The sequence below is a fragment of the Melanerpes formicivorus genome, unplaced genomic scaffold, assembly GCF_026170545.1.
Source record: "Melanerpes formicivorus ecotype bairdi unplaced genomic scaffold, bMelFor1.0.p_v2 SCAF_51, whole genome shotgun sequence".
In the NCBI taxonomy this organism is placed as follows: Eukaryota; Metazoa; Chordata; class Aves; order Piciformes; family Picidae; genus Melanerpes; species Melanerpes formicivorus.
Genome location: NW_027142403.1, coordinates 2,291,280 through 2,317,632, shown reverse-complemented (window position 1 = coordinate 2,317,632; position 26,353 = coordinate 2,291,280). Strand labels below are relative to the sequence as shown.

Genomic DNA, 26,353 nt, shown 5'->3' with positions numbered 1-26,353 from the left:
TCTCACTGAAAAGGAAGATTTTCAATCAAGATGTCACTGATTTCAAGCTCCTTGACCTAGCAGAAAATCCTGAGTGTTATTTGCAGCAGTGAGAGGTAAGTGGGGCAATGAAAGCCATTGATAATGAAGATTCTGGAAGGTGCATTTCAGAAATGGTAGTATTTTCTGTGAATCTCCAGTTCTGGGATGTAATAAATTGGGATATGCATAAAAAATGCAGGAGATAATTGTTCTTCTTCATTTGTCTGTCTTCAGCCTCAGCTGATCATAGAATCATAGAATCAACCAGGCTGGAAAAGACCTCAGAGATCATCAAGTCCAACCTATTACCTAATAGCTAACACCTCATGACAACTAAACCATGGCTCCAAGTGCCACCTCCAGTCCTTTTTTGAACACCTCCAGATGTGGCACTAAAGGCCATGGTTTAGCACCAGACTTGGTATTGGACTTGATATCTCCATGATGTTGTGTGTCAAAACTGTAGATAGTTGGGGCTTTCCTGAGAGGCCTGAACAGCGCCTCTAGAATGTTTAGAAACCATAACTTGCAAGTCAGGGAGCAATGAAGCCAGTGCATAGAAGGAAGGATGACTCTGTGTGGGGCAAGTAACTGATCTTTGAGGTCTTTCCAACCTTATTGATTCTATGATTCTATCTGGGGTCAGAGTGGCTGGAGAGCAGCCAAACAGAAAGGGACCTGGGGGCACTGGTTGACAGTAGGCTGAACATGAGCCAGCAGTGTGCCCAGGTGGCCAAGAGGGCCAATGGTATCCTGACCTGTATCAAGAATAGTGTGGCCAGCAGGAACAGGGAAGTTATTGTGCCCCTGTACTCAGCACTGGTTAGGCCACACCTTGAGTACTGTGTCCAGTTCTGGGCCCCTCAGTTTAAGAAGGACATTGAGACTCTTGAACATGTCCAGAGAAGGGCAACAAGGCTGGGGAGAGGCCTTGAGCACAGCCCTGTGAGGAGAGGCTGAGGGAGCTGGGGTTGTTTAGCCTGGAGAAGAGGAGGCTCAAGGGAGACTTTATTGCCCTCTACAACTACCTGAAGGGAGGCTGTAGCCAGGAGGGTTTTGGTCTCTTCTCCCAGGCAACCAGCACCAGAACAAGAGGACACAGTCTCAAGCTGCCCCAGGGGAAGTTTAGGCTGGATGTTAGGAAGAAGTTCTTGACAGAAGGAGTGATTGGCCATTGGAACGTGCTGCCCAGGGAGGTGGTGGAGTCACCATCCCTGGAGGTGCTCAAGAGGGGACTGGACATGGCACGTGGTGCCATAGTTTTGTAGCCATGAGGTTTGGAAAATAAGTCTGAAGTGCAAACAATAAAGCTGATATTCCTTCTAGCCTTGCAGGAAGGAAGATGGCTTCATATCAGTGGTACATTAATATCTGTTCTGAGATGGTATTCTTCTTCAGCTGCTTCTTCACACAGAAGTACTCACTAGCTGGTTCCCAAAACCCTTCTTTGCAATGTGCCTCTGCAAATGAGGTTAGTTAAGGTTGTTACTGATTCTAAGATGATTACAATTAATTAGTTTTCAAACAGGAAACATTTATTCCTCATCATAATAGATTCTGCCCTATCTGAATTAATTGTGCCTTAGCAGAGGTGCTTCATTCTTGAGCTCCCCTTTGTTCTTGCTGGGTTTTTATTTAGGTTCTTTCTAACCTAAGTCTCATTTCTCTCAGGTGAGTTCTTTGAACTCTTTCCAGCTCAAGTTACTGAATGCCATGCAAATCTTCTCATAGTAACAGAATTTAACAAACAAGAAGAGAGCATTAAAGTTGTGAGCAGTTAAGCCCAGAGAGAGAAGAGCTACTAGAAATAAGCAAACTGAAGAGATTTTCTAGCACCTCAGTGTGACAGTGGTGGGCACTTCATGTGCCCTGTTGGTGTATGAAGCTGAGGTAGCAGCTGTGCATGCATGCCTAGGATTACTGGATCCTATATTTAAGGGCTTTCAATAGAAATCTATCATTTTAGCATTAGATGTTAACTGTGTTTCAAAATCCTAGAGATTAGAACAGACCTGTGGAGATCTGAAGGTGCAGCACCCCTGCCAAAGCAGGCTCACGTAGGGCAGACCACACAGGAACACATCCATATGGATCTTGAAAGTCCCTAGAGGAGACTCCTCAACCTCTCTGGGCAGCCTGTTCCAGGGCTCTGACACCCTCACAAGGAAAAAGCTTTTCCTCATGTTGAGATGGAACTTCCTGCATTCTAGTTTGTATCCATTGCCCCTCATCGTGATCATGGACAGCACTGAAAAAAAGACTGGAACCTTTTTCTTGGCACCCACCCTTCAGGTATTTGTAAACATTAGTGAGATTGCCTCTCAGCCTTCTCTTCTCCAGGCTAAACAGTCCCACATCTCTCAGTCTTTCCTCATCAGTTCCAGTCCTTTAATCATCCTCATAGCCTCTGTTGGACTCTCTAATATTTCCCTGTCCCCATTGAACTGAGAAGCCCAGAACTGGACACAGTATTTCACATGTGGTCTCACTAGGGCAGATTAGAGCAGGGGGGAGAACCTCCCTTGACCTGCTGGATACACTCTTCTTAATGCACTTCAGGATATCATTGGCCTTGGCCACAAGGACACATTGCTGTCCCATGAAATCTTGCCCTAACTCTTAAGAGAAAAAAGAAGAGAAACTGTGGGACTTTGTTGCTTACCTGGAGTCAGTGGCATAGGTAATTTGTTTTGAAACTATCTTGTGGTTTCCAGCTTATGGGGTTGGAGGTTTTGTTGCTTTTGAGGCCAAGAAAATCTTGCTATGTTATTCTAAGTAAGAGAAATGTCTCCCCAAGGATCAGTGCACCAACACATTTAATCTCTAGGATTACATTGCTTTGTAGGTTGTCATAGTGCATTGGGATTGACAATTTTACCCTGTCTGAGGCTTCATCCTATGAAGACTTATCAAAATAATGGTGAAGGGAAAGTCAGGCAGTTGAACATTTCCCATCCTTATTTTCAAACAAAGCACCCCATTAGCCTGTTAATATCAGACTTCCAGGTAAAACTCTCCATAATGGTCCAGAGATACTTGAGCAAACAGCACAATGGAGCTTGAAATATACAAGGAAAAATAAATGCACAAGCACCGATCTACAGCTATGAGTGGGTGACTGAACAAGAGGAGATGGCCTGAAACTGTGCCAGGGGAGGTTTAGATTGACTAGCAGGGAAAAAAATGTTTACTGAAAGAGTGGTCAGGCATTGTAACAGGCTGCCCAGAGAGGTGGTAGAGTCACCATCCCTGAAGGTGTTCAAGAAACATGTGGACATGGCACAATGGCCATGGTGGTGGTGGGTCAACAGTTGGACTCTGTGATCTTGGAGGTCTTTTCCAGCTGAAACAATTCTGTGATTCTATGAGAACTCATACTTGACACCCACTCCCCAGTCCCACATGTAGCTAGTAAAAAATGCTAATTCAGATATGTTCTTTTACTAGCCAAGTGCAGTGATTGTAGCCAGGAAGGGTATGCAGAGAAGAAAATGAAACAACTTTCTTTTTTTCATAAGAAGATAAGCAGTGACTCAGTAAAGAAGATTTTGGTCATAGCTGGCATTAAGATGGTGAAGATATCCAAAACTTAGCTCTGTCTGTGATAGTCTCAGAAAAAAATACCCCCTGTATTCCAAACAGAGAACAAAGCACCAAACATGCAATTTGGCACACATGCAATGTGTGAAGGCATGCTCAAGAGCTGTGTGAGAGGATGGCAAGCATGCCAAGTCAGGTTTAAACTAAACAGTGGTCTAACTATCACTCTTCCAGGGAAGGCCAAACTATTTGAAGAAGTATAAAGGTTAAAATACCTGGAAGTATAGAAATGACTGAGAAATATGTTTTGATTGGTGGGTGTGTTTGTTTACAGTTAAGCTTACTAAATGAGTGGCAAATGATCATAGAATCAATAAGGCTGAAAAAGACCTCAAAGATCATCGAGTCCAACCTGTCACCCAACACCTCACCACTACTAAACCATGGCACCAAGTGCCATGTCCAATCCCCTCTTGAACACCTCCAGAGATGGTGGCTCCACCACCTCCCTGGGCAGCACGTTCCAATGGCTAACAACTCTCTCTGTGAAGAACTTTCTCCTCACCTCTAGCCTAAACTTCCCCTGGTGCAGTTTGAGACTGTGTCCTCTTGTGGTGTTGATTGCCTGGGAGAAGAGACCAACCCCTCCTAGCTACACCCTCCCTTCAGGTAGTTGTAGGCAGCAATGATGCCCTCCAGTAGCTCTACAGACAAAACAAATGCTACTGAAAGGGGAGGTGTGCAGTTTTGGGCTTTTCTGTAGTAAAGCTGCAACAAAAATTTAGTATTTTAGAAAGAACACAAGTAAGTTACTCCAGGTAAGTTACTTCAAGAAGAAGTAGACTGCTTTTGCCAGTCAGTCCAGCAGAGCTTCATGGACTGCTTAGCAAAGAAATAAACCAGTAATTTGTATTTCTAAAGTAATGGAAGAAACTAAGCGCACTGACAGAATCCCTGTCCTGGAGCACATAAAGCCAGGTAACCAGCTCTGATAGTCCTAGAAAACTCAGCCAAGATACAGGTTTACCTAGACCCAAGCAATTTAAACAAAACACCCTGAAGAGCTGACTGCTGGATGCTAGCAGGGAAATAAGTATCACAGAATCACAGAATGCCAGGTTGGAGGGGACCCCCAAGCTCTCACATAGTTGCTTGCTCAGTGAGGGAGAGAACTGGAAAAGAGAAGATTCATGGTTGAGATAAGTTGCTAGCCCTGGAGGTGTTTGAAAGACGTGTAGATGTGGTGCTTGGGGATATGGCTTAGTGGTGGACTTGGCAGAGAAGTCTTAGTGATTGGACTTGATGATCTTGGAGGTCTTTTCCACCCTAAATGATTCAATGATCTTGTTCAGCCAGGCCCTACATGGTGCTTCAAAGCTTGCCACCTTATTTACTCTTCCCATTTTGAGGACTGTATCCATGGAACCTTTGCATACAGCCCATCCAACCCTCCCGCATCCTCCTTTTGCAAACTTATAATCCTGAGGTTAAATATTAGCCAGTTATAGCTCACATACATTGGATCTGATGTTATCACTTCAGTAAATACATAATAACTGAAGGGAGTTTCCGAGGAAGGAGGTGTGAGCTCTGCAGCTCTTCTGGGGCCAACCGTGTGGAACAGCTGGGGCATGGAGCAGCTGGGTGAGTAGTCTGCTCTCCTTGCCCCCACTCCCTGCCAGCACAAAGGCCATCACAAGGGCAGGCAATTTCAGGCTCACACTTGTCAAGAGATTTGCCCAGTTATGCCATCTTTCTTGCCCTGTATCAAAGGCACCTGATACATGCTGTATCTGGAAAACTTGCCTGGCACAGACTGGCAGCTGCTGTGGCAAGGTTGGTCTCAGCAGGAGGTAGACTGCTAAATTACTTTGGTTCAAGAACCAATATTTAGCAAGCAAATATTGAAAAACACTCCATTAAAAAGGGTGGTACAGCTTGGAACTTGGTCAAAGAGTGTTGCTGAAAAGGGCTGTGCAGGGGAAGGGGCAAGCAGCTTTCTTCCCTCTTCTCCCAGCACAGCAGCCAGTCCTGCCCATCATGCTCACAGCAGGGATGGGGCAGAGGCTTGGACCCAAACAAGGCAGTTGGTTTCTGTACCAAGCAAGGCAGGAATTTTAAAGCTCTGGAAGGCTGGGTGAAGCTGTTTCAACCCCAAAGGCAGGGTAACTGTGGCCATTCACAGGCTGGCTGGCTGGATGCTCTCGTGAGACCCCACCTGGAGTGCTGCATCCAGTTCTGGTGCCCCCCACTACAAGAAGAACATCAAACTGTTGGAGCGGGTCTGGAGGAGGGCCATGAAGATGATCAGAGGGCTGGAGCACCTTCTCTATAGGCACAGGCTTCAAGAGTTGGGGTTGTTCAGCCTGGAGAAGAGGAGACTCTGGGAAGACCTTATAGCAGCCTTTCCTGTACCTGAGAGGGGCCTATAAGAAAGCTAGGGAAGGGCTTTTCACAAGGGCTTGTAGTGATAGAACAAGAGGGAATGGATTGAAGCTGGAAGAGGGTAGATTTAGACTGGATATTAGGAAGAAATTCTTTACAGTGAGGGTGGTGAGACACTGGAGCAGGAGCTTGTGGATGCCCCCTCCCTGAAAATGTTCAAGTCGAAGGTGTTCCTGCCCATGCCAGGGTGGTTGGAACCAGATGATCTTTAATGTCCTTTCCAACCAACATCATTCTATGATCCCTCCTTCTGGCATTGCCTGCTGCCCTTCACAAGGGAAGGCCATCTTGCCAGTGCAGCTGTCTCTTGCTGCTGATTGGACCTACACACTGGTGAGTTTTCATCAGGTGCAGCAGCTGGCCAAGAGGGTATTTTTCTCTGAGGAGTGATGCAGAATTAGCCCTGCTGGTCAGTTTATAATTAGGTACTCCCACCTAACAGTGGTCTTTCTGTTGGATTTTTATAGTTTTGTCTCTTCTTTTTTACAAGTGAAAAATAATCAGTCCTAAAATAAAATGATTATTTTTTTTATTTTAAAAATTACCCTGGAAAGAGTGAGCTATAAAAAGAGAAAATCCTTGCCAGGGGGACACCACAGCAGTGAGCCCGAGCCGCAGAAAGCCTGGTTGCAGGCTTCCCTTTGCCGCAGCTACTCAGAGGTTAACCAGGGTCTGTAAGCAAACAGCTTAAAGAAGGAGCTCGGCTTAGTGCCTGGTTGTCTCAGGCTGTCCAGGGGACCGTCAGCCTAATGCCCTTCCAGCAGCCCCTCCCTCCCAAAGACCATGCTAGGCAAACACAGCCAGCCCTCGCCATCTCCCCACGCAGCAAGGAGCCCGCGGTGGGGACCGACGGGACGGGGGCTGGGGCTCAGGGGCATCGTAGAGAAGGGTGTTTCACTTCAGACGGGCACAAAGCCATGTGTACATAAACCCTGGAGCAGCAGCCCGGGAGGATTGTAAAGCACACCCACACCTTGGCTCCCTCAGCAGCCTGGTGAGGTGCTGCCGGCTGTCCCGGCGCTCAACCCCAGCGTACAGGAGCGTGGGAGTGATCTTTCCATGGGCTCCAGCCTGCTGCTCATGCTGATGCTGCTTCAAGCAGGTGAGTACCACCTCTCTGTGTCCCTCTGCCTCCCCATTCCTCCTCCTGTCCCAGGACACCCTCTCCCCTTGCCTGCCTTGCCCTGCTTCCTGGCAGGCATCATCTCAGTGTGGTTTGGCCAGGTGAGAAAAGAAAAAAGGTTGCTTGACTCTCTTCAACTCTATAGTGAGGGCTGTGTGAGTGAGCTGCCTGCCTGCTCTGCTTCCCTGGCAGGCTGCAGAGCTGGAGCTGTATAAACATGGGACATTTTCTTTTAGAACAGTTTTCTGCTACAAAGTTGTTGGTGTCTTTGTTCCTTCATAGAATCAGAGAATGGTTTGGGTTGGAAGGGACCTTGGAGTTCCAAACCCCTGCCATGGAACACCTCCCACTAGACCAGGTTGCTCAGAGCCCTTTCCAACTTGGCCTTAAACACTTCCAGGGAGGGTGCATCCACAACCTCCCTGGGCAACCTGCTCCAGTGTCTCACCACCCTCACTGGAAAGAATTTCTTCCTAAAATCCTCTTTTTACATGCCCTCTTTTCATAAATGCCCTCTTTTCATAAATTTTCTCCCTAGTATCAGGTGATAGAATGAGAGGAAATGGCCTGAAATTGTGCAAGGGGAGGTTTATGTTGGATATTAGGAAAATTTCTTTGCTGAAAGAGTGGTCAGGCATTGGAACAGGCTGGCCAGGGAGGTGGAGGAGTCACTGCTCCTGGAGGTGTTCAGAAAAGTGTAGACATAGCACTTTGGGACATGGTTTAATGGCCATGGGGGTGTTAGGTCAATGGTTGGACTCCATGATCTTAGAAGTCTTTTCTAACCAAAACAATTCTATGATTCTATGGAATGTCTGCTAACATAAAACCCCTACACAGGGAGGCAACAGAACATTGTACTGGCAGCTCTGAGGTAATACCTTTTAAAATAAACCTCAAAGGCTTGCCTTAACCTACACCAAATGCTGCCCATTTAAGCAGGAAAGTGTAAGTTGGCAGATCCACCTCTGCTCACCTCCCTGCAGGTATGCTGTCTGCTAAGATGCCCCATTAGCACTCTCACTAATGACTGGACATGGTCCTGTTGTGAGATGCAGCTTAAATGCTGTGGAGACTCAGACTTTTTCAAGGCTTTTCTGGCTGTGTTGTCTTGGCTGCCCAGCATAGAAAAAGCAATTTCAGTTCTTGGTCAACTTATTAGCTGTGCACTTGAGTATTGAAACATACTTGCTGGGCCTGACCTCTCAGCTGCAGCAACCTGCTGCTGTCGGCTCAAACCACAGCCAGCTTTCAAAGAACAGCACAGGAACATCAGAGGCTGCCTGGATGCCTGCATTATTTCAAGCTCTTGTAGAGCACACAGCCCTAAGCATGCTAATTGAGTCTTTTGGACTCCATTCCCTTTGGAGCTTTCTACTTTCATGAGCAGCTCTGCACTGTAATTACAGTTTCCTTGATCTTCAGAGATATCCCAAAGAGAATGGCCTTTCTTCTTCTGGGTGAGGTGCAGTTACCTTACACAAGCCTCAGCTGTTTTCAGCCAGCAGTCAACAGACCAAGTCCAGCAGTCCTGCCTTAAGAGGTCAGCAAAAGACACCTGAAAATAAAGGCAAGCTGCTTGTCAGGAGGCCTGAATGACTACAAAGACCTTTTTGTCTCTGTTTAGTTTTTCTCTCTCAAAAAGCATGACTTTTAACCCAAAATCCAGAGTGGCTCATTGCTTGTGATGTCCCCTAGGGTGCCTGAGAGCTGAGCCCCTTTCTAGCTCTAGACCCCTGCTGTTTGGAGAAGGGAAAGAGGTTGTCTCTTTAATGTTGAATAACACACATCTACCGTGTTTTTAGTACGAAACCTGAACACTCAAGTAGTGTTTAGGTGAGCAGTGTGGTTGGTTTTTCAGGAATGTGCATTTAATCCCTGAGGAATGCCCCAGGAAGCATAAGGAGGCTGTGAGAAACCCTGCACTAGGACAGCCCAAGGTGCCAATTGCTGGGACAAAAATGGTGGAGGGCAGTGCTCATACCTGTTGGGGGTTTAGGCTGTGGGGAGGGAGCAAAGCCCTTGTCCCTCATGGGGAGAGACCCTCTTTGTCCTCACTGGGGTTTGGAGCAGGCAAGGAGAGAGAGGCCCAAGCAAGGGGATTAGAGGCTTGGTTTTAAAAGGAAAGCAACTGTTTTAATAATAGTATTGAGTCCTTGGGTGGTTTAGGGGATTAATTAGTTCGTGTTTGCACAGCACTTTGAAGAGGTCAAGTGTGCTGCAACAGCTGGGGGCAGATGGAAAACAACTTTGGTGGTGGGTTCCTAGCTCCCAGATGTTACCTCCTTCTCCATCCAAGCATGCCACAACATCCCCCTATTTCAGCAGGCTTTTCAGAGTGGCTGTGCATGGTTGGGAGGAGAGGATCAGTGGGGCACTAAGCCTGAGGGGTTTGATGCTACTGGTGAGCAGCTTTGCCATGTGTGATACAACACTGCAAAAAACACTTGTTCCTTCCCAGTAAACCCAGGCAGGAAATGCTATCTGTTGCTATTGTCAGCATGATAAGCATCAACCTTTGTAGCTGAGCACCACAGTGGTCAGAATGTTGGGGGCAGGGTACTCTTGGTTTCATTAAGTTACTGCAAGGTAGAGTCTGGTTTCTAGAAAAGTTGTACATTAATATGTGAGATCACAACACTCTATGAAAGGCTTCTAACTCAGAAAACTCCACACTGGAGTTTTGGGCAGCCATCCACACACTTCAGCTGATACAGAGCTCCATTTTCCATCTTCCCCCCTCACGCCCCATATGAATGCAGCCAATCTAATGTTATGCTTTAAATGGAATGTAGTAAGTGAAGGAGATGTAAGTGCTGCCAGCACTTCCAAATGCTCAAAACAAAGTTGACACACATACATCTTGGCTAATACAGGAACTCCATCCTTGCCAAAGTATACCTTGAAGGCTCAGGGATTTGTAGCTATCCCTCTATACTCTTTTGCCCAGGGAAGTGGCAGAGTCACCATCCCTGGAGGTATTTTAAAAAGCAGACGTGGCACTTTGGAACGTGGTCTGGTGGTCACTGAGGTCTTGGATAGAAGGTTGGACTTGATGATCTTAGAGGTCTTTTCCAACCTTTATGATTCTATGCAAATTAATAGTGCTGTCAGATTTTTGCCATTTGGAGAAGGGGTTACAATATCCTGAAGAATAGAAGAAACTTGGATGATGTAGGACCATCCTGGGAAAGGCAGAAACCTCTCTTACCTTTTTTTCCATAGAGCTCATGTTAGATCTGCTTGAGTTGCTTGTCCTCTGATGCTTCAAATCCTGCTTGGAACCACAGTGTAGCTAGTAAGCTTTGCCAGGTTTGGGAGCTCTGGGGTGCAGTGAAGCCCAGCTGGCTCTGCATGGTGCTGGCACAAGCCCTACAAAGCTGAACAGCTCAGACTCTGTGGTGTTCAAAACCAGGCACATCCTTTCCAGGTGCCATAGAATCATGGAATCAATAAGGTTGGAAGAGACCTCAAAGATCATGAAGTCCAACCTGTCACCTAACACCTCATGACTACTAAACCATGGCAATAAGTGCCATGGCCAGCCCCTCCAGGGCTGGTGACTCCACCACCTCCCTGGGCAGCACATTCCAATGGCTAACAACTTTCTCTGTGAAGAACTTTCTCCTCACCTGGAGACTAAACTTCCCCTGGCACAGCTTGAGACTGTGTCCTCTTGTTCTGGTGCTGGTTGCCAGGGAGAAGAGACCAACCCCCTCCTGGCTACAACCACCCTTCAGGTAGATGTAGACAGCCATAAGGTCTCCCCTGAGCCTCCTCTTCTCCAGGCTAAATAATCCCAGCTCCCTCAGCCTCTCCTCACAGGGCTGTGCTCAAGGCCTCTCCCCAGCCTTGTTGCCCTACTCTGGACATGTTCAAGAGTCTCAATGTCCTTCTTAAACTGAGGGGCCCTTACAGCTGCAGCCATAAGCTAGCACACCAGAGCTTGTAAGACTTGCTTGAATAGAGCTTCCTCTGCAGAAATAGACTGCTTGGGTATTTCTGCATCCAACTTCTGGTTGTCCGAGCCCTCAGGTAAGGCTCCTCAGAGTCCCCTTTGCAGGCTGATTGTCATGGCTAATTAGATTGTCAAGGCTGCACCAAATCAAGCAATTAAACAAAGACCCATGACTCTTAAGGATTCAAGGAAATTGTTGTCAGGCATGTTTAATCCCTGTGTGTAGCCATGTCCTGTCTTTGCAGTTTGGAAAGGTGCTCTGGGGAAATCCCATTCACTGCACACCCGAGGCATCATCGAGTTGGCAGGAGCTATATCGTGTGGCACAGGACGGTCTCCCCTGGCGTATATTGGCTACGGATGCTACTGTGGACTGGGAGGACAAGGCTGGCCTAAAGATAGAACAGACTGGTAAGAAGAATTTTAACAACATCACAGAATCACAGAATTCCAGGGGCTGGAAGGGACCTTGAAAGATCATCCAGTCCAACCCCCCCTGCCAGAGCAGGATCACCTACACCAGATTACACAGGAACGCATCCAGGTGAGTTTTGAATATCTTCAGAGAGGGATGCTCCACCACCTCCTTGGGCAGCCTGCTCCAGTGTTCTGTCACCCCCACAGTGAAAAAAATTTCCCTCATATTTATGTGAAACTTCCTATGTCTGAACTTCCACCCATTGCCCCTTGTCCTGTCATTGGGCATCGCCTGGCTCCATCCTCTTGGCACTCACCCTGTACATATTTATAAACATTGATGTGGTCACCTCTCAGTCTCCTCTTCTCCAAGCTGAAGAGCCCCAGCTCCCTCAGTCTGTCCTCATAAGGAAGATGTTCCACTCCCTTAATCATCCTCATGGCTCTGCACTGGACTCTTTCAAGCAGCTCACTGTCTTTCTTGAATGAGGGCCCCAGAACTGGACACAGTATTCCAGATGCAGCCTCATCACCAGTGCAGAATAGAGGGGGAGGAGAACCTCTCTCGACCTACTGGTCACACCCCTTCTAATCCACCCCAGAATGGCATTGGCCTTCTTGACCACAAGAGCACATTGCTTGCTCATGGTCATCCTTCCATCCACCAGGATCCCCATGTCCAGAAGCAGTACTCTTCCCCGTTTGTACTACTGTGACTCCATATAATCATTGCTGCCTTGTGGAGAGAGGACTTAGTATGTATAAAAAGCACTGGAGAATTGTGAGTGAGGACCCACATATATCATTTGGGGTTTCAATGATAACTTGGGGCTATCTTCCCCCTCTACTCTGCACTGGTGAGGCTTCATCTGGAGTACTGTGTCCAGTTCTGTGCTTCCCAGTTCAAGAAGGGCAGGGAACTGCTTGAGAGGGTACAGCAAAGGGCTACAAAGATGATTAGGGGACTAAAACATCTGTCTTATGAAGAGTGGCTAAGGCACTTAGGGCTTTTTGGCCTGGAGAAGAGAAGACTGAAGGGGGATCTTATCAATGCTTATAAATACTTAAAGGGTAGCTGTCAGGATGGGGCCAGTCTTTTTTTCAGTGGTGCCCAGTGACAGGACAAGAGGTAATAGGCACAAACGTGAACTTAGAAAGTTGTAAGGAGGAACTTGTTTACTTTGAGGGTGGTAGAGCACTGGAACAAGCTGCCCAGAGAGGTTGTAGATTTTCCATTTCTGGAGCCATTCAAAACTCACCTGGATGCCAATCCTGTGCAACCAGCTCTGGGGTGAACCTGCTATGGTGGTGGGGGGGGGGTTGGACTAGATGATCTCCAGAGGTCCTTTCCAACCCCTATCATTCTGTGATTCTCTGAATGAGGTGTTAGCCACTTTCTGGATGAGACCAAAGCTCTTGGGACCTTGTACTATGTATGGTGAAAGGCAAGGGAGAAACCAGGAGAGGATTTCCTGAAATAGCTACATGTTCATTCACAGAGGGTTGTTTCACCCAGGACTTCAAAAAGGCTGCAATGGGAATATCACTGTTCATTGCAAGGAGTAATCAAACCTGTTGCCTTCATTGTCTGTTAGCTTACACTGAATTGAGGAAGAACAACAGGGGAGAGCATGGTGTTATTTTCCCTTTGTTGGTGGGGAAGATGCTGTGCTTGTTGTTCACAAGGCTAAAAGCAATTAGTCTAGGAGGTGCTGCAATCAAAGGCTTCTTCCTTGTTTGTCCTTGGTGTTTTGTTGGGTTTTGGTTGTTTCTTGTTGTTGTTTTTTAATTAGCATACATGTAAACCTTGGGCATGGTGGACTCTCAGGCACTCTTGAGCTCATTATTTGCAGTCTTGTCTGGTTTGAGGCATTACAGCAGAGCACACAAGTCTGTTTATCTGCAGTACACAGGCCAGGTGTTACTGAAGAGCAAGAGCTGCATTTAGCAAAGGGGAAGGCAGTGTGGTCACTGGGAAGCTAACTGAGCTTTCCAGAATGCCCAGCTGTTTGAGTCAAACTCAAACTTTGTTGAACTGGCAGGACAAAGGGGAAAATACAGAAGAGAAGATGCTAAGGTTAAAGGCCAGTTCCTCTCTGGCATAAGAGAGCAGGTGTGCCTTAAAACTGGAGGAGATCTTTTCATTAACGCAGTGAGTTTCACTCCCCAAACTTCTTCACATCCTTGATTTGCACCTACAAACCAGTCAGTGCAGGACTCATGAGTAGTGAGTAACTTCCTACAAAGTTTCAAGGGCAGAGATTTAATTGGTTTGAATTTTCACCAGTATCTCTTGAGCTGCTTGTCATCATCTACAGCAGAGTCTAAATGTGTTTGTTTGTTGGTTTGCTTATTTTTAGCTCTTTACCAGCTCTCACAATCAGGCCTCTAAAGTGAGCCAGCATTTCACTACTCTGGCATACTCCTTTCACCAAAAGGCTAAATGGAATCACCTAAGAGGTCAAGTGACACCCCTCCCAAGTTTAGGAGACTGTTGAGAGGTATGAGTGGTTAGCACTCCTCAAAAACAGAGGGTAAAATATGGCCCTGTGTTCATCACAGCGTTTCTGGGGATGTTTGGTTTCAGTGGGATGTGGATTTTACCTTAATGACAGAAAATGAGACTGTGCAATTGGAAATGCCTCAAAATACCAGATAGTTTGTAAAAATCATAGAATGGTCTGGGTTAGAAGGGACGTCCAAAGGTCATCTAAGTCCAACCCTCTCTGCAGTAAGCAGGGGTATCCACAATTAAATCAGGCTGCCCACAGCCCTGTTGAGCCTCAGCTTGAATATTGCCAGGGATGGGGCCCCAACCACTTCCTCAGGCAACCTGTTCCAGTGTTCCACCACCCTCATGGTAAAGAACTTCCTCCTAGCATCCAATCTAAATCTACTCATCTCTAGTTTGAAGCTATTGCCCCTTGTCCTATCACTACAGACCTTTGCAAACAATCTCTCTCCATCCTTCTTGTAGGCCCCCTTCAGGTACTGGAAGGTTGCTATTAGCCTTTTCTTCATCAGGCTAAACAACCCCAGCTCGCTCAGCCTGTCTTCATAGCAGAGGTGCTCCAACCCCTTGATCCTTTTCGCGGCCCTCCTCTGGACCTGCTCCATCAGGTCCATGTCCTTCCTAAATGCAGTACTTCAGGTGAGGTCTCACCAGAGCAGAATAAAGTGGCAGAATCACCTCTCTTGATCTGCTAGCAACACATCTTTTGATGCAGCCCAGGATGTGATTTGCCTTCTGGGCTGGGTTTGATCTGTGAAATGTGTTCATTATTATTCCTTACCTGCAATGCTTGAAACAAACAAATAAAAGCCCCAAAATAAAAGGGCTTTTTATTTAGGTTCTTAGCTATGAAGAATCAGCAATACCCCACCAGATTTAGCCTTGCAAAAGGGCATTTTGTGTTTGCTGGAGGAATCTTCTGATGCCTGCTACTGAGAATTAGTGCAAAAAATCAGTGTGGTTGAGTATCCCATGCCTGTCAAAATGACCACATTTTCCATTCTCTAAAAGAAAGGAGCAGAGTGGCAAAACTACTGGCCCTGAGTGGCAAACACTGTTTGAAATTACTCACTCCCTTGAGCTACTCGGTTTGTTACCGAGACCCTTACAAAAGGAGTAATTTTCTTGTGAGTAATTCAGTCAATTTGTCTAGACAGGGATAGAGTGCCTCTAAGTACCTCTCCTTTATGGAAAAAGCTAACAAAAAAAGGGAAGAAAGCAAGCAAGCAAGCACTGAGTGGGTAATGCTTTTATAAGCCTTATCCCACAGACCGACTTTGATGTGGCATTGTCAGTAATTACCTTTTTCCTTTTGTTCCACTCTCACAGCCCCATCACTTCAAGACATGATGGCATCTCTTTCCCATAAGTCAATAGATTTTTTTTTTTTTCCTTTCCTTTCTTCTTCCCCTTTCTGTTTCCCCCAGATGGCTGCAGAGCCCATTTGTAAAGCAGGACCCAAAGGTGATCGATGCCTCCCTGAAAACACCCAAATGCCATCAAAAGCAGGGCAGTAGGGTATGGCTCATCTAAGTCCTGGCAAACTCATAGGGAAGAGTAAGATTTTCCCTCAGTTGCTGAGTTAAACAAAACAAAAGGACAGACAGTGGTGGCTGGGCTTTTAAGATGACAAACTCAACGTGACAAATTCTTGCCTCAGTGGCATTTGCTCCGAGGCAGGCGTCTGGCCAGCTGATCCCTCTGGCCAGCAGGAGGTGCCTATAGCCGTCAGAGCTGTCTAGTAGCCCTGATGTGATGAATAAGTTACAGACTAGGTGACACAGCTGTATTTGTTTTCCATACCTGTTGACCAGTGCTCCACCATAGTGTTGGCTGACTCTGTTTGTGTTGGTCTAACCCAGCGTTAGCAGGTTATTAAAGGTTTAACACCACGCTGCGGCACAGGAAAGGGCTTTTCCAGACAGGAGGGCACCATCTGAAAGTGGCAAAGAACAATAATAGGTTTCCTTAGTCTTCACTCCTTGGCAGTTCTTTAAGTGCATCTGAAAGAGATGTTTGTAAAATATGAGCCAAAGCCTGCTTGCCTTGAGTTCCTGTAAGCTACAAGTCACTTCTCTGCAGTTATGTGTAGCATCGGGTGGAGATGGTGTTAGCAGAAGCAGAACTGTGCAGCAGATCCTGTGATCCCAGAGAACTGATGCAATTCCCCTGACTCCAGCAAGACAGCTAAGGAGCAGCAAGTTCTCACAGCTAGCTAGCACACCTCTCTAGCACACTTGCCTGATTTTCAGGCCACATTTTATCTGCTTTGAGATGTTTTCATAGTATCATAGTATCGTACTATCATTCAGGGTTGGAAGGGACCACAAGGATCATCTAGTTCCAACCCCCCTGCCATGGGCAGGGACACCCCACACTAGATCAGGCTGGCCAGAGCCTCATCCAGCCTGGGCTTAAACACCTCCAGGGACGGGGCCTCGACCACCTCCCTGGACAACCCATTCCAGGGTTTCACCACTCTCATGGGGAAGAACCTCCTCCTCACATCCAGCCTGAATCTCCCCACCCCCAGCTTCATTCCATTCCCCCTAGTCCTATCACTACCTGAGATCCTGAGAAGTCCTTCCCCAGCCTTCCTGTAGGCCCCCTTCAGATACTGGAAGGCCACAATTAGGTCACCTCGGAGCCCTCTCTTCTGCAGACTGAACAGCCCCAACTCCTTCAGTCTGTCCTCATAGGAGAGGTGCTCCAGCCCTCTGATCATCCTCGTGGCCCTTCTCTGGACACGTTCCAGCACCTCCAGATCCCTCTTGTAATAGGTGCTCCAGAACTGGACACAGTACTCCAGGTGGGGTCTCACCAGGGCTGAGTAGAGGGGGAGGATCACCTCCCTCGACCTGCTGGCCACACTTCTCCTGATGGAGCCCAGGATCTGATTGGCTTTGCGGGCTGCAAGTGCACACTGAGAGCTCCTGTTGAGCTTTTTGTCCACCAGCACCCCCAAGTCTCTCTCCTCAGGGCTGCTTTCCAGCCAGTCACTGCCCAGCCTGTATTTGTGCCTAGGATTGCACCTCCTTTTCTGTTCATCCTTTCTGGCTATCCATGGAGAGCAATTCCATTCCTTTGGCCCACAGATTCCTAACTCCTCCTTTTGACCATCCATCTCTTTGTTGTTCCTTCACCCACAGCCTTCCATCACTGACACCAGCTTTACTGATTTGATATTGATTTGCTCTGCAGACCTCACAAGCCCTGTTTCTGCAGCTGGTACTCCATCCCAGCTCAGCCTGATTCCTGGCTCTTCATTATGGCCTCTTGTGCTCTATGATGCCCACAATGGGACTGCTCTGACATCTACCTCCTTGAGGTTGGATGAGGTTGTGCTCCAGCTTCAGGTATGGTAGCCAGGGTGCCCTGGGCTACAGCAGCTCCTCCAGATGACACATGCCTCAGCTGTAGCCTAGTCCATTCCATATCATATGGGACATTGCAGAGGAGCTCAGAGAAAGCCAAGATTTTCACACTTTCCAGAAGGCTGTGAATTCTTCTCTCCTTTGGCCTTTCACTTCTAACCTCTTCAGGACAAACCCAGGAGTGAGGTGTTACTGGCCCAACAAAGATCTCACCCACTGTCCATTCTTGCCATCATGGGGCAATGATTTTAAACTAGAGCAGAGTAGATTTAGATTGGACATTAGGGAGTTCTTTACTATCAGGATGGTGAGACCCTGGAATGGGTTGCCCAGAGAAGTTGTGGATGCCTCATCTCTGGAGGTGTTCAAGGCCAGGCTGGATGAGGCTTTGAGCAACCTGGTCTAGTGGGAGGTGTCCCTGCCCATGGCAGGGGAGGGTGGAACGAGATAATCTCTAAGGTCCCTTCCAACTCAAGCCATTCTACGGCTCTGTGTTCAACAGAACAGAGTAAGTTCTTCTCAAGGGAAAACTAGATATGTATAACCCATAAGGCTTAGTCCCATTCTGAAGTCCTTTGAGGAGATGGCATGGGGGATATACCAGTCTCTTACTGCTAGTTACATTTCTGGGTTGCACAGTGGCACAGGTTTGCAAGCTGGGGAAAAAAAAATCCCCAAAATATTCAGTTTTCAGACTCATCTGTGGGCTGAAATTGCTACTTCAACTACTAAATTGGGAGCTCAGTCACAGGGAGAGCACACTGGACTAAATTCAGCCTGCGTGTAATCACAGGGTTTACAGGCTGAATTTGATCTGACAGGTTGGATGCTGTTGTCTCTTTCATGTGATTCACTTGATCTAGCTCCAATCATTTTATTGGAGTTTGTGTTAGCTGTAGATCTTCTTCTTTGCATTTCAAAAATGGGTTGGTTGGTTGGTGTTGTTTCCCTGGGCTTAATCACTTCACACAGCTCCCCAGCCCATAAAATCAAATTCTAAAAGGGCAAAATCCTCCTGCAGCAGAGGGTGATGGAGTTTGCAAGCTGAAGTTTTCCTCAGCTCTTGAGTAGGGTACTGGGAGAACCCAGTGGGTCTCCAGAGAAGCCCCACTTCTGTGTAAGGAACCTTCATCCTCCTTGCAGGGATTTTCCCATTTTTCTAGATAAAATGTTGGATCCCAGAGTGCATTGCAGACTGTTTCTGCCTTTTCAGGTAGACTGGCCTCTGGCCTCTGGCTGTGCTTGGGTGGCAAGCACAGCCATGCTGTCTTTCAGCCATCTCATCCAAGTCTTGAAGACATTCATATCTAGGGCTCAAGAGCTTCTCTAAAAGCTGTTTACTCTTCATTTACCCTTAAGATCCTGCCTTAAGCTTCCCAATTAATAGAGTGGGGTTTTTTAGTAGAGTCCCATAGGTCTTAAAGGAACAGCTTCTGGAAATGCAGGAGCTCACTCCTCTCTGGCTCCAACCTCTGACCTCACATCCTTACTTACAGATTCACAGATTGCATTGGGTTGGAAGACAGCCTCAAAGGTCATCTTGTCCAACCCCCCTGCAATGAGCAAGGACACCTCCAACTAGATCAGGCTGTCCATCACCACACAAAGTCTGATCTTGAATGCCTCCAGGGATGGAGCCTCAACCACACCACTGTTCTAGTACTTTACCACTCTCATTGTAAAGTAATTCTTGCTTATATCCAACCTAAATTTAGCCTGCTCCAGCTTAAAACCATTGCCCCTAGCCCTGTCACTACAAGACCTTCTAAACAGTCCCTCCCCAGCCTTCCTGTAGGTCCCCTTCAGATATTGAAATGTAGCTATAAGGTGTTTCTGGAGACTTCGCTCTCCAGGCTGAACAGCCCCAATTCTTTCAGCCTGTCATCATAGGAAAAGTGCTCCAGCCCTCTGATCATCTCAGTGGCCCTCCTCTAGACCTGCTCTGACAGGCCCATGTCTCTTTTGTGTTAGGGACCCCAGAACTGGATGCAGAGGGCTAGAGGGCAACTTATATTGTCCTGCCAGGGTGAGAGCAGCTCCAGCACTGGCAGCTGCATCAAATCCCCTTCACAGCATCCCCAGATTGTGGCTAAGTAAGGAAGAAGAGGCTCACCTCTGTCCCCTCCAGCATGCTGCCCTCTGCCACCCAGTAGGGTCAAGTTTTTTATACATTCTGATGCAACTGATCATGGGAACTCTCTCACTGACTGTCATCAGCTGAGGTAGCTGCCCTCAGTGCCCTCTATGATCAGTGAAATGCAATTGCACTTTTAAACACATTATTTTTCTCCTATAGTATGGACTGTGTCCCAGACATGCATAAAGGCAGTAGAGATCCTTCAACAGAGACATTCATATTCAGGGGTATGAAATTAAGTGTGGGATCATTCCCACCATTGAGGCTGATGAGTTTGTAGCCAGCTCTCAAAAACTGCGTGGGCCAAAGAGCTCATGGCAGTTCTAGGTGATCTGAAGAGATGAAGCTGCTTTGGTGTTGAAGAAGGCAAAAAAAAAAAATCCTACCCCAAATGCTGAGGCAGCTCAAAGCCTAAGCCTGTGAGCCATGGTCACATACATGGTCAGCTCTGTTTCAGTGAGTGGGATTGCCACCTGCACTTCTGAGGGCAAAAGCTCAAAGGAATAAGCACTGTGGTCACAAGAGTAACAATAGCATTAATGAGCTGCTGAGCCATTTTAGCTTTCAAATTGATGCCAGGATGCTTGGTTTGCCATCAGATGATTTACTGACAGGCTGGGGCAAACACTGCTGTCCTGAGTGGTGCATGAGCAGAGCACTCCCGAAGTGCGTGTAAGCAGCCCTGAACAAAACATGCAGGATGCCTGAGTCCAAACTCTACCTTTTCTTCTCTCTCAGGTGCTGCCACAGGCATGACTGCTGCTATGATAAGGCAGAGAAGGCAGGCTGCAGCCCCAAGGCTCAGCAGTACCAGTGGGCATGTGAACAGAACACTGTGCGGTGCGGTAAGGGAATGCTTACTTGCATTGGGTTTGGTTCACTCCCTCCTCCACAGGTGCATAGGCTGGCCTAAGAGCTTTGTGGGCATCACAGGTAGGTGTATGCTCAGATGGCTTTAAAGCTGCTTTAGGCAATGTCCATTCTCTTCTGAGCTCTCCTCCCATCCTTCTCCTGAATCACTAGTCTCCATTTGGAGCTGGAAGGAAGGCTGGAGCCTCAGCACCATCCATCCTAAATAACCTGAGTGCTCCCCAGGCTGCAGACTGGGAGTGGGGGGCATGGAGCCAATAAGCCATCTCTGTTTGACAAAGATCAAAGAATGACAGAATCACAGAATCCCATCTTGGAAGGGATCACAAAGATCATCTGCTCCAACCTTTCTAGGCAATAGTATAGCTTAGATGAGAGGGCCCAGGATGCAGATGCCCTCTGAAGGCTGTCTGTCTAGGAGTGCATTAAGCATTCCTGCTCCTTACAAAACCTTCCCAAAGCTCTGAAATGGTCTGCCTGTGACCACTTCTTCAGGGGTGGTCTTCCCATGGCAGTTTTGACTCTCCTTCCTGTGGGACTGTTCACTATTCTGCTTACCATTATGTACTGCTAGAGAAGAGCCAGGCTATTACTCATGTCTGTTCTAACACACAACAGCTGACTTGAGTCAGAATTTGTCACTTCTAATTCTAGGCCTCCCAAACGTCCCTGGTGGTAAAATCCATTGCAGAACACTTCCAACAGATTGAAAAGAAACAGGGAATTATAGAATCATAGAATGGTAGAGGTTGGAAGTGACATCTGGAAGTCATCAAGTCCAACCCTCTTGCCAAAGCAGGATCACCTAGGGCAGGCCATACAGGAATGTGTCTGGGTGTGTCTTGAAAGTTTCTAGAGGAGCCTCCACAATCTCTCTGGGCAGCCTGTTTCAGTGCTCCAGCTGCTTGGTGCTTGAACACTGAAAGACTATTTCTACCTTATCAGAAGGCCATATTCTACTGGTGCAACCCTCAGCCTCTCCCAAAGCTGAAAATCTGCTAGCAGACATGGGATGGGGCACAGCAGACATGCAGTTGCTCTTTTCCAAGTGCCAGAGCAATCTATTAACTACAAAGTGCTGTCTAAGGAATGTATGGCTTTCATGTACAACTGCTCTCCCTCCCACTTACACATATTTCCATAACTGACAGATATTTTCTGCTAGCTTATTGTTTTTTTTTTTTTATATATATGAAAAAAAATTCCTGTTTCTTTTAGCTGTGAAGGAACAATCCTAGTTCCAGATGTGAGTTGTATCATCAAGTTCATAAAGCATGAGCAAAGTATGTCCTAGAAGAGTGCACTGGGCTGCACTTACTCCAATCTAACAAGCATTAGTTAAATAAATGCCATTAATTCCTTAACTGATGTCCAGGAAAGGTCTGAGAAGCATCTTTCACCAGTTTTCTATGAGCCCTCAGCAGGCTTCACTTCCCCTGACATTCCCCATGGGGAGGAACAACAGAAATGTGTTCTGAAGGCAATTTTTTTACTTTAGGCTAGAGCACAGCAGGTTTTACTGAAGTGTGAAGGTATAATGTCAGAACTCATTCAAACAAAAAGAATGAAGGATTAAATTTCCAGGCATGCTTGCTGGGCCTAGGGTAATGATGTCAGAAGGTATAATGTCAGAACTCATTCAAACACAAAGAATGAAGAATTAAATTTCCAGGCATGCTTGCTGGGCCTAGGATAATGATGTCCAGAAACTGCTTGCATTGTCCTAGAATCAGAATTGGTTTGGTTGGAAAAGACCTCTAAGATCATTGAGTCCAACCCTCAATGTAAGATCACCGTGGCCATTAAACCATGTCCCAAAGTGTCATGTCCCCATGTTTCTTGAACACCTCCAGGAACAGTGACTCCACCACAGTATCACAGTATCACTTAGGTTGGAAAGGACCTCGAGGATCATTGAGTTCAACCTATCAACACAGACCCCATGACTAGACCATGGCACCAAGTGCCACGTCCAATCTCCCCTTGAACGCCTCCAGGGTTGATGACTCCACCACCTCCCTGGGCAACCCGTTCCAATGACGAATGACTCGCTCGGTGAAGAACTTCCTCCTCACCTCGAGTCTAAACCTCCCCTGGCGCAGCTTGAGACTGTGTCCTCTTGTTCTGGTGCTGGTTGCCTGGGAGAAGAGGCCAACCCCTTCCTGGCTACAACCACCTTTCAGGTAGTTGTAGAGGGCAATCAGGTCACCCCTGAGCCTCCTCTTCTCCAGGCTAAACAACCCCAGCTCCCTCAGCCTCTCCTCATAGGGCTTGTGTTCAAGGCCTCTCCCCAGCCTTGTTGCCCTTCTCTGGACACATTCAAGTGTTTCGATGTCCTTCTTAAACTGAGAGGCCCAGAACTGGACACAGGACTCAAGGTGTGGCCTAACCAAAGCAGAGTACAGGGGCACTACGACCTCCCTGCTCCTGCTGCCCACACTATTCCTAATGCAGGCCAAGATGCTATTGGCCCTCCTGGCCACCTGGGCACACTGCTGGCTCATATTCAGGCAGCTGTCGATCAGCACCCCCAGGTCCCTCTCTGTTTGGGAGCTCTCAGCCACTCCGACCCCAGCCGATAGCTCTGCATGGGATTGCCATAGCCAAAGTGCAGCACTCGGCACTTGGACTTGTTGAATGCCATCCCATTGGACTCTGCCCATCTGTCCAGTCGGTTGAGGTCCCTCTGCAGAGCCTTTCTACCCTCTAATTGACTAACATCTGCCCCTAACATCTACCACCTCCCTGGGCAGCCTGTTCCAATGTCTGATCACTCTTTCAGTAAAGAAATTGTTCCTAATGTTCACTGTAAATCTCCCCTGGCACATTTTCAGGCCATTTCCTCTCCTGCTATCACCTGATTCTAGGGAGAAGAGATCAACACCCACTTCACTATAACCTCCTTTCAGGGAGCTGTGGAGATAAATAAATGGCAACAGCCTGGTACTGTATCATATCCACAGATATTTTCAGGTAAATTAAACAGAAACTCATTTCACCTGGGACTTCTCCTTCTTTTGCTACTCTTAAGCAGTTTTGTTTGTGGAATTGAAAACAAACAAACAAACCACCAAATTAAAACTGTATTTTCAGTCCAGATATGCCATCACGTGTAGGCAAATTCTCTTCAATCAATAGCTGGAATTTTAGAAAAGGCTGTAAGCTATCTGGGCTGCTTTAACAGAAGTGACTGCCAAGCCATACTCTCATACTCACATCAGTCTGAGAGTGGTTGGCACAGCACAGGAAGAATTGTTGTGCCAGAAACAGCTCAGGCTGGATATTAGGAGGCTCAGTCTAGATATTTAGGAAGGACTTGGACCTGATGGAGCAGGTCCAGAGGAGGGCCACAGAAATGATCAAGGGGTTGGAGTACCTCTGCTACAAGGACCGGCTGAGGGAGCTGGGGTGGCTCAAGCTGGAGAAGAGGAGGCTCTGGGGAGACCTAATAGCAACCTTCCAGTACCTGAAGGGTGCCTACAAGAAGGATGGGGAGAGTCTGTTTACAAAGGCCTGCAAGTGACAGAACAAGGGACAATGGCTTTAAGGTGGAGAAGAGCAGATTTAGATTGGATGTTAGGAACAAGTTCTTTGCTATCAGGGTAGTGGAACACTGGAACAGGTTGCCCAGGGAGGTGGTAGAGGCCCCTTCCCTGGAGATATTCAAGGTGAGGCTCCATGAGGCCCTGGGCAGCTTGATCTATTTGGGGATGTCCCTACTGACCGCAGGGAAGTCAGACTGGATGACCTTTGGAGGTCCTCTCTGGCCTGGACCATTCTATGACAAGGAAAAATATCTTCACAGGAAGGGTTATCAAGCATTGGAACAGGCTGCCCAGGGAGGTGTTGGAGACACCATCCCTGGAGCTGTTCAAAAACTGTATGGATGTGGTGCTTAGGCACATAGTTTAGTGATAGAGGCTTAGGGGCTCTGGAATTGCAACCTCCAGGTGAGTGGTTGGACTTGATGATTTCAGAGGTCTCTTTCAACCTCAACAATTCCACAGTTCTGACTGAAGGAAGAGAGGGCAAGGAGATAATCAGGCAGAACTGGTAACTAAGGAAAAAACTGACTTAGTGCTTAGTGACCTTTGCATCACTTTGTACTGGTAAAGAGGTGGCTCTCTTCAGAAAAGCTTAAGAAAGAAGGGATCTGCTTACTTAGTGATCCTGCAAAGCCCAGTGAAGTGTGAAAAGGTGCCTGTACTTTTGCCACTTGGTTTTGGAGCAAAGTCCATTTGAACTGGCATGAAGTCAGGTATTAAACATAGCCTAGTGCAGGGTTTGGTGGATGTTAGCTATAGTAGCAGCCTCAAATATACAAGGCACTGTACTGTGAAATAACATTAGGCCTACAGCTACATTTAAGCCACCTATAGGTGGGATGGGGTTCAATAACCCCAAATTGGTTGTTTTCAATGTAGCCACCTGAGCTTGGGTGTTCCTTATGGTCCTTATCTAGTCATGTAGTCATATAGTTGCATTATAAATAGTTCCATACATATGATTTTGAGCAGCTTCATTAGTTTCTGACTCATAAAAAGTCAAGCCTGCTGTGGAGTTCCTTCGCTCTTCTGCCATGATCAGAGAGATGTAAGGGCAACTCACGGAGCATGTGTGAAGGATGCTCAGAGGGTGCTTCTGTGCCCTCAAGTTTCTGAATGCCCCTCCAGGAGGCTCCTTCTTTCAAAGTACCATTTTTATTCTTTTAAGATTGGTCTGATGTGCATAGGAAGCAGTTAAAAGAAAAGCTGACTGACTGAGGCAAAATGGAATATTTTTATCTCAGGCTAAGCCAAAATAATTTTCTTTTTAATCTTTGGCCACTGAACTAAACCCCCATTGTTCATGCAGCTCTAGAAGTGGGGACTGCTCTGTGCCAGGCAGGCTTTTATAAGCATTGATGGATAATGTTTAGCTGCTACTTTCTGATGCTCTCAGCCAAAGTTGAGGGCAAACCTGTTGACAAAGACAAGACAGAGGAGGATCAGATACACGCAACACATGTTGGTCCTTTGCTCTTCCTCAGCCTCTGTTCCCTAAGAATTGCTTTATTAAGGAATAGTTCCTCTTTAAAATGTTGCTTGCCTTCTTTCAATACAGAATATCATCCTCTGCTCACATTTTGTTTTGCAGATAACCTGACAGACCGGTGTGAGAAAATGGTGTGCCTGTGTGACCAGGAAGCAGCCAAGTGTTGGGGAGCAGCCCCGTACAACCCACGATTCATTCTCTGGCCAGACTTTTTATGTGGACAGACTCACCCCACCTGCCACTTCGGATATGGGGGGCCAGAGTAGTCTTTTGAGGACCTTCCTTCTGACCCTTTGAATCTGAAAGTGCTGGAATAAAATTTTACCTCCTTAGCAGAACAAACAGTGGTGTGAGAAAAATTCTTCAAGCCCAGGGTTTATGGAGAGGATAAACAGGGTAACATATTGAAACTTATTGAACTGTTGGAGAGAGTCCAGAGGAAAGCCATGAAGATGATCAGAAGGCTGGAGCATTTCCTCTACAAGGACAGCCTGAGTTGGGTCTGTTCAGCCTGGAGAAGAGAAGACTCTGGGGACACCTTATAGCAGCCTTACAGTACCTGAAGATAGCCTACAGGAAAGTCGGAGAGGGACTTTTTACAAGGGCTTGTTGTGATAGAGTGAGGGGCAATGGATTTAAGCTGGAAGAGGGAAGATTTAGAGTAGATATTAGGAAGAAATTCTTTACAGTGAGAATGATGAGACACTGGAACAGATTGCCCTGGGAAATTGTGGATGCTCTCTCCCTAGAAGCATTCAAAGCCAGGCTGGACAGGGCCTTGAGCAACCTGGTCTTGTGGAAGGTACCCTGCCCATGGGAGGGTCATTGCAACTAGCTGATCTTTAAGGTCCCTTCCAACCCAAACCATTCTGTTTCTATGATTCTATATATACTAAAGCAAGGATAAGATCCTGTTCTGATA

The 26,353-nt window shown here is 47.0% G+C and overlaps 1 protein-coding gene across 2 annotated transcripts; it reads left to right on the top strand.

Annotated features, from left to right (window-relative positions):
• The first annotated feature begins 5,154 nt into the window (after positions 1 to 5,154).
• LOC137452292 (phospholipase A2-like) lies at positions 5,155 to 25,773 on the top strand. 2 transcript variants are annotated; one of them, XM_068160604.1, is made up of 4 exons: positions 5,155 to 5,205; positions 11,333 to 11,498; positions 20,266 to 20,372; positions 25,534 to 25,773. In XM_068160604.1, exons 1-4 carry the CDS (start codon positions 5,193 to 5,195, stop codon positions 25,695 to 25,697), a joined length of 450 nt encoding a protein of 149 aa, XP_068016705.1. In that variant the 5' UTR covers positions 5,155 to 5,192; the 3' UTR covers positions 25,698 to 25,773. The 2 variants fall into 2 exon arrangements, with proteins under 2 accessions (XP_068016705.1, XP_068016704.1); XM_068160603.1 differs by lacking the exon at positions 5,155 to 5,205 and adding an exon at positions 6,796 to 7,108.
• Positions 25,774 to 26,353: the final 580 nt, after the last annotated feature.